Source organism: Mus musculus, chromosome 3 (genome assembly GCF_000001635.26).
Source record: "Mus musculus strain C57BL/6J chromosome 3, GRCm38.p6 C57BL/6J".
NCBI lineage: Eukaryota > Metazoa > Chordata > Mammalia > Rodentia > Muridae > Mus > Mus musculus.
This window is the reverse complement of record NC_000069.6, coordinates 90,427,976-90,433,975: the sequence shown is the minus strand read 5'-3', so window position 1 is coordinate 90,433,975 and position 6,000 is coordinate 90,427,976. Positions and strand designations below refer to the sequence as shown.

General features: G+C 48.2%; 1 protein-coding gene across 2 annotated transcripts in view; it reads left to right on the top strand.

Annotated features, from left to right (window-relative positions):
- The first annotated feature begins 339 nt into the window (after nt 1–339).
- The window catches only part of Ints3 (integrator complex subunit 3), a 42,257-nt gene continuing 36,596 nt past the window's right edge, over nt 340–6,000 (top strand). For both annotated transcript variants that reach the window (NM_178876.3, NM_145540.3), the window contains exon 1: nt 340–1,172. In NM_178876.3, the coding sequence (NP_849207.2) occupies nt 1,026–1,172 (147 nt within the window). In that variant the 5' untranslated portion in view covers nt 340–1,025. The remainder of the gene's footprint in view (nt 1,173–6,000) is intronic.

Sequence of the window (6,000 nt, the reverse complement as noted above, 5' to 3'; positions counted from 1 at the left end):
TTAGTTCAGGAAGTAGCTTCAGACCCTGAGGGCGTTTGCTACGCGACTGCGTAGGGGTTGGGACTCGGCAGCTCCTTTTCCTGAATAGACACTTATGGGCTAGGTTTCCATCCTCCCAGCCTACTACCCAAGGACAACGTTCCGAACACCTGTAGGGAGTGGAGCAAGAGGGAAACGTCGCGCATGCGTGTTGGCGCGCGCAGGCGCAGCCCGGCTTTTTCCGGATCGCCCAGCAGTAGCACCCACTCCGTACCTCCCGTCCCGCCTCCAGATGCAGAGGAAGGATGCGATTGGGCACACTTGTTGCCCGTCAGACCAGACTCAATTCTTCTCCCTACAATTGGCAGCCCGGGAAAAGGCCAGTCCGCCGTCGTCGGCTTACTCCTTAGAGACCTGGCGCCACCGCGGAAGCCGCTATTGGCGGACGCCCGGGACCGCGACTGCTCACTTCCGGCGCCGGCGACGACTCTGCCCGCTCGGGCACTCTCAGCCTCCCCCGCCCTTCCACCATGGCCGCCTCTGTGTGGTGTGGGGAGAAGCTGGTCCTCCCATAGCGCTCCTGCTGCATCCTCACCCGCTAGGGGCCGGATTCCAAGGAACCGCGTTTCCCAATCCCGCCGGGAAGGTTTCCCACTCCCAATTCAGGGCCAGGACTCCTTCCCACGCCTCGAGAGGCAGAAACTTAGGGTTTCCCCTCCTTTCAGGATAAGAAGCCAGAGGGTTTCCCCCTCCACTTCTGCAAGGGTGGCAGCCTTGCCTATCTCCCTGCAGGACACAAGACCCTTAGTCTACCATACTTCTGCGCAAAAGCTTTGCCCCAGCCCGGCCACTCCTGAGGGAGCATCTAGAGAACCCGCGCCTTCCCCCTCCGCAGGAGAGGAGGCAAGAGTGCGGAAAGCCAGGCCTGTCGGCCTCCCTCCCACTTGTTCCTCTTGCTCCTCGTCCTTGGCAAGCCAGAGTTCTCCATTTCTAGGACTTAACACCCGTCTACTCCCTTGACCTCTTCTGGTCTCTTGGCTGCAGCCATGGAGTTACAGAAGGGAAAGGGGACCGTAGCAGCTGCTGCATCAGGAGCAGCGGGAGGTGGAGGAGGAGGAGCGGGAGCAGGAGCCCCAGGAGGGGGGAGGCTGCTACTTTCAACCAGTTTGGATGCCAAGGATGAGTTAGAGGAGGTAGGTGTGGGGGGTGGGGAAGGGAGTAAGGAATTGGGTTGAGGAGGGATGCTGGATCGCATATGGGGTGGGGGTGGGGAGAAAAGGCCTTCAAGTTTATTTTATTTATTTATTATTATTATTATTTTTTTTTTGTAAGGCAGAAACATTGCTCTTGCTTCCTGCTTCTGGAGGAAGAAGTGTGGGTCAATTTCCTGGACAGGTTGCCCTAGTAACAGCTGCCGCTATTAAGAAAATGGGTGTGAGGGGTGTTGGTTACAGAAGGGATGTAGCATCAGTACTGACCAAAGTTATTTTCATTTCTTCCCACATACACACCAATAGCTATCTAAAATATCCACCCTATTTGAGAGTGTTAAGTTGAAAAGTATATATGTGTTTACAGGCAGGTGTCTGAGGATTGGCAACTTCCTACAGACTTGGCCCCTCTTCTTAGATGGTATCATTGACTGTGTGTGGATACAGACACTTGTCAGTGATTTTAACCGAGCATTTATAGAGTGAGTGAAGACTTACAAGTAAGTAGTATCTAGTTTGGTAATATCAGTCATAGCAGTGGGGTGAGCCAGTATATAGGGGACTGCTTTCCTTAGTACCAGAGAGTACATACACACACGAAGGAGAGGTACGGGAGGCAGAGGCAAGTGGATCTCTGTGAGTTTGAGGCCAGCCTGGTCTACAAAGAGAGCTCCAGGACAGCCAGGGCTACAGAGAGAAACCCAGCCTCAGAAAACAAAACAAAACAAAACAAAACAAAACAACGACAGGCAGACACAGAACATGAGTGAGGAGGCTTGTCCCTTCCTTTTCTTTGCTTGGTCTCACCCTGTGCTTGACTAACTAGAGATGATCTGTGTAGCCACTTCCACAACTTACACACAGGAAGACGTACTTAGGATGTAGGACAGACGGAGGCATGATTGTTGAACTGTTTGTAAAGCCTAAAGCATTCAGTTCCATGGTTACCCAAGGATAGGGGGAGGAAATGAACAGGCCCTGTCCCCTCACTCACAGGCTGTTTCCCTGACACTATGTCACAGTCCTTTATCACATGCCAGAGTAGGCAGGTAAACTCAGAGTTGAAAAAATGTGAGATTGCCTTGCGTGGTGGTTCCCATCTGTAATCCTAGCACTTGGAAGGTTGAGTCAGGGAGAAAGAGAGAGATAGACTGAGAATATGAATGAGGATGAATGGTGAGTGTGTAGAGAGTTCTAGGCTAGCTGGGGCATCATTAGCTAGATCTTGCCATCAGAAACAAAAGGCAGAAGAAGAAGATACAGTAGATCGCAAGATGATGGCACATACACACAAAAAGAAACTTTATGGGCCTGCACTAGAGGCAGAGGAGTATCTCTGAGTTCAAGGCCAGCCTGGTTTACATAGCAAGCTTTAGGACAGCCAGGACTACAGAGACCCTGTCTCAAAAGAAAGCAGTGAACTTGAACCAAACTGGTCTTATAGCAACTGTGTGGTTTATCTGCCAGCAGACGTCTGGCTGGCTGGAAAGTGAGTTATGTTTTCATTGTATAATTCTATAAGCATTTAGACAAGTTTGCTATTTCTGTTCTTCCTGCTCCTCCTCCTCCTTTTTCTTCTTCTAATCAAGAAGGCATAATTAGAAATGTAAACAGTACTTCTAAGCCAGGCACGGTGGCCCAGGCACAGGTTTGTAATCCCAACACTCCAAAGAGACTGAGGCAAGATGATTGTAGGCTCATGACCACTGTGTCACCTTGTCCTACCCAGCTACATTTTTTTCCTGTTTCAATTAAAACTTTGTGTGTGTGTGAGTGACATATGTATGTGGTGTGCACATTCTGAAATGTATGTAGAGGTCTGAGAATTATCTTTATGGGGTTGTTCTCTCCTTCAATTTCTTGCAGGTTCTGCAAATTGAACTTGGGTCACTATGTTTCTACAGCAAAGCTCTTTATCTGCTGAGCCTCTCTGCAGCTCTGTTTTATTTTTCAGATAGTATCTAGTAGTTTGTCTAGTCTGAAACTTCTCTCTCTCTCTCTCTCTCTCTCTCTCTCTCTCTCTCTTCCTCTTCCTTCCTTCCTTCCTTTCTAAGACAGGGTTTCTCCGTGTAGCCCTGGATATCCTGGAACTCACTCTGTAGACCAGGCCTCTAACTCAGAGATCCGCTTGCCTCCCAAGCACTGGTATTAAAGGTGTGCACCACCACTTTCCAGTTACATCTGGAACTTAACTGTGACCACTTTGACTGTCAAGTATTGAGCCTGGTATTCTAGCACCAGAGCTCAGAGGGTAAACAGTCAGTAGGTGACTGACTGTCTCTGATCCTTCCATCAGAGCAGCTGAAAGACAAAGGATTCCAAGGTTGGATGAGAGTCTATTGATTCTTTTTTTCCTTCCTTCCTTTCTCTATTTCATTCTTTCTTTTCCTTCCTTCCTTCCTTCCTTCCTTCCTTCCTTCCTTTTTCTCTCTCTCTCTCTTATTTTCTTTCTTTCTTTCTTTCTTTCTTTCTTTCTTTCTTCTTTTTTTTTTTTCCAAGACAGGGTTTTTCTGTGTAGCCCTGGCTGTCCTGGAACTCACTCTGTGGACCAGGCTGGCCTCGAACTCAGAGATCCACCTGCCTCTGCCTCCCAAGTGCTGGGATTAAAGGCGTGGGCCACCACTGCCTGGCCTTAAGTAGTTTTTCTTACATTTTAAGACTCTGCGCCACCATGCTTGGCTGAGAGTCTATTGATTCTTATCTCTATTCCTATAGAACCCTATGTAAATCCCTGATTTAGTTTGTGCCATAGGATATAGTACAGCATCCTTTTCTGAGCAGTAAGTGATGTGGCTGGGAAAGATCACAAGAGCGATCAGAAGCCTTTATGTTCTTGCCTTTTTAGACTCTGAGAATGAACTTTCAGCTTCCTAGGGAGAAAAGGGAGGGGTTGTTTGTCTCTGTCTGGTTTCTTTCATGGTGTGTGTGGATGCTTCCAGGGAGTCTCAAGCTCCCCTTCCACACTCCACTTTGCCCTTTGTCCTTTGCATCTTCTTTTTCCAGCAAGTCTTGCTACACTACCCGCCCCCCATGGGCGTGGTTCTGTTATCCCACTAGACCATAGTGTGTAAGGACAAGGCTTCCTGGCCTCTTCTTCCTCTGTGCCTCTCTGAAGATCTTTGCAAACAGAAGTTATCAACACCTGTTGTTGACCAACTGGCCTCTGCTTGTTCTCACTTGGTAATTTTCCATCATAGGACTAGCTGTTTTCCAGGAAACTCGGTCTGCTTTTTTGCCCCTATGTTCATAAAGTATGTTGAGTCTGATAGGAAAATAAGAAGTGTGCACCCTAAAGTTTATCATCTCAAGACAAAGTAATGCCCAGCAAGAAGTCCTGAAAAGGTAGCTGAGGGTGTGAAGAGGTGGTCATCGTTGAACATGATTCACATGCTCACTGGCCTGGAGCAGGAAGCCCTTTACAAAGTCACCCTGGGCAGGGGATGTGACTTTCCTACCCTGGGGAGTGTTTGTTGTATCCCTTCTTCTCTTTGGCCCCATTCCTTCCTTTGAAGACAGAAGTATACTTGACCATCCCAATTCTAGTTTGGGGAGGGAATGAGATAAAAATAGTGCCAGAGATTGGAGTTTAGAACATGTAGTTCCTAGTCTCATGAGGAGTCACAGCCCTGGCTATTCCTTTGCCAGGGAAGGACCAGTCACTTTGAAGTCAGGCCAAAAGCAGGAACTGTGGCCCAAAGAAATCAGAATATCTTAAAGATAGGTCTCAAAGTTAGGTTTGGCAAGATGGATGTATCTCCCCACCATATTTACTCCAGGAAATAACTCGGCATGTCTGAGAAATCTCCAAGGAATGAGCTTTTGAGTCGTTTTTAATTTTTTTGCCCCTTAAATCATCACTGCACATATTCTTGGTGGTAAAATATAGATCATTTCTTGGAGTCTGTAGGGCATTTGTCCCCAGTTTCTCAGAGGATGCAAGAACCATTCCAGTCTCTCTATGCACCAATACAAAGTGGCTGGACTCGGAACCCAGCATGATCAATCATTTCTCCCTGATGTGGGTTCTTGGAGATTGTGCAGGTTGGACCATGGTTTCCTTTTCTGGGCTGCCGACCTCTTAGATGGAAGCCGTGTGTTGTATATACTCTTCCTAGAGTGTACATTCCTCCTGGCCAGGGCAAGGGAAGAGGAGTGGTTAGAGGGACTTGTCTAACTCAGTCTTCAGCTTCACGCATACACTGAGAAGCAGAGAGGCCGCTCTCCCTTCTGCATACTGTCACGGCTGTAGTCATGGTCAGGTAGTTTTAGTACTAGAAAAATGAGTTCCAGAGCTCCTAGAGATGATAAATATTTACTGAGCTCTCTGAGGTGCTGTCATAGAGAGCTTATTCTGAACAGAGCCATCCAGCGAGCAATCGCTGGCAGCTGCATGTGTGACTTCATCTCTCCCAAGAGCCTTCAGAGACTTGGGGAAAGGGTACTGATACCGAGCTATGCATCAGGTTTCCTGTGGCCTTTGAGGGAATGGTCCTCTTCTCACTCTGAATGAGTCCTCATTTCTCTCCTTGTGTGCTGATTTGTTTGTTTGTTTTTGGCTTGTTGTAGACAGGCTGGCTTTGAACTCCTGATCTTTTTGCCGCCCTGTCACCCCGCCCCTCCCCAAGCATGGAGATTACAGACATGCAGCACCAGGAGCAGTTTTAGATATGTATCTTTTGTTTTTGTTTTTGAGATAGGGTTTCTCTGTGTAGCCCTGGCTGTCCTGGAACTCACTCTGTAGACCAGGCTGGCCACCTGGTCTCAGAGAAACCCACCTGCCTTGGCTTCCTGAGTGCTGGGATTAAAGACT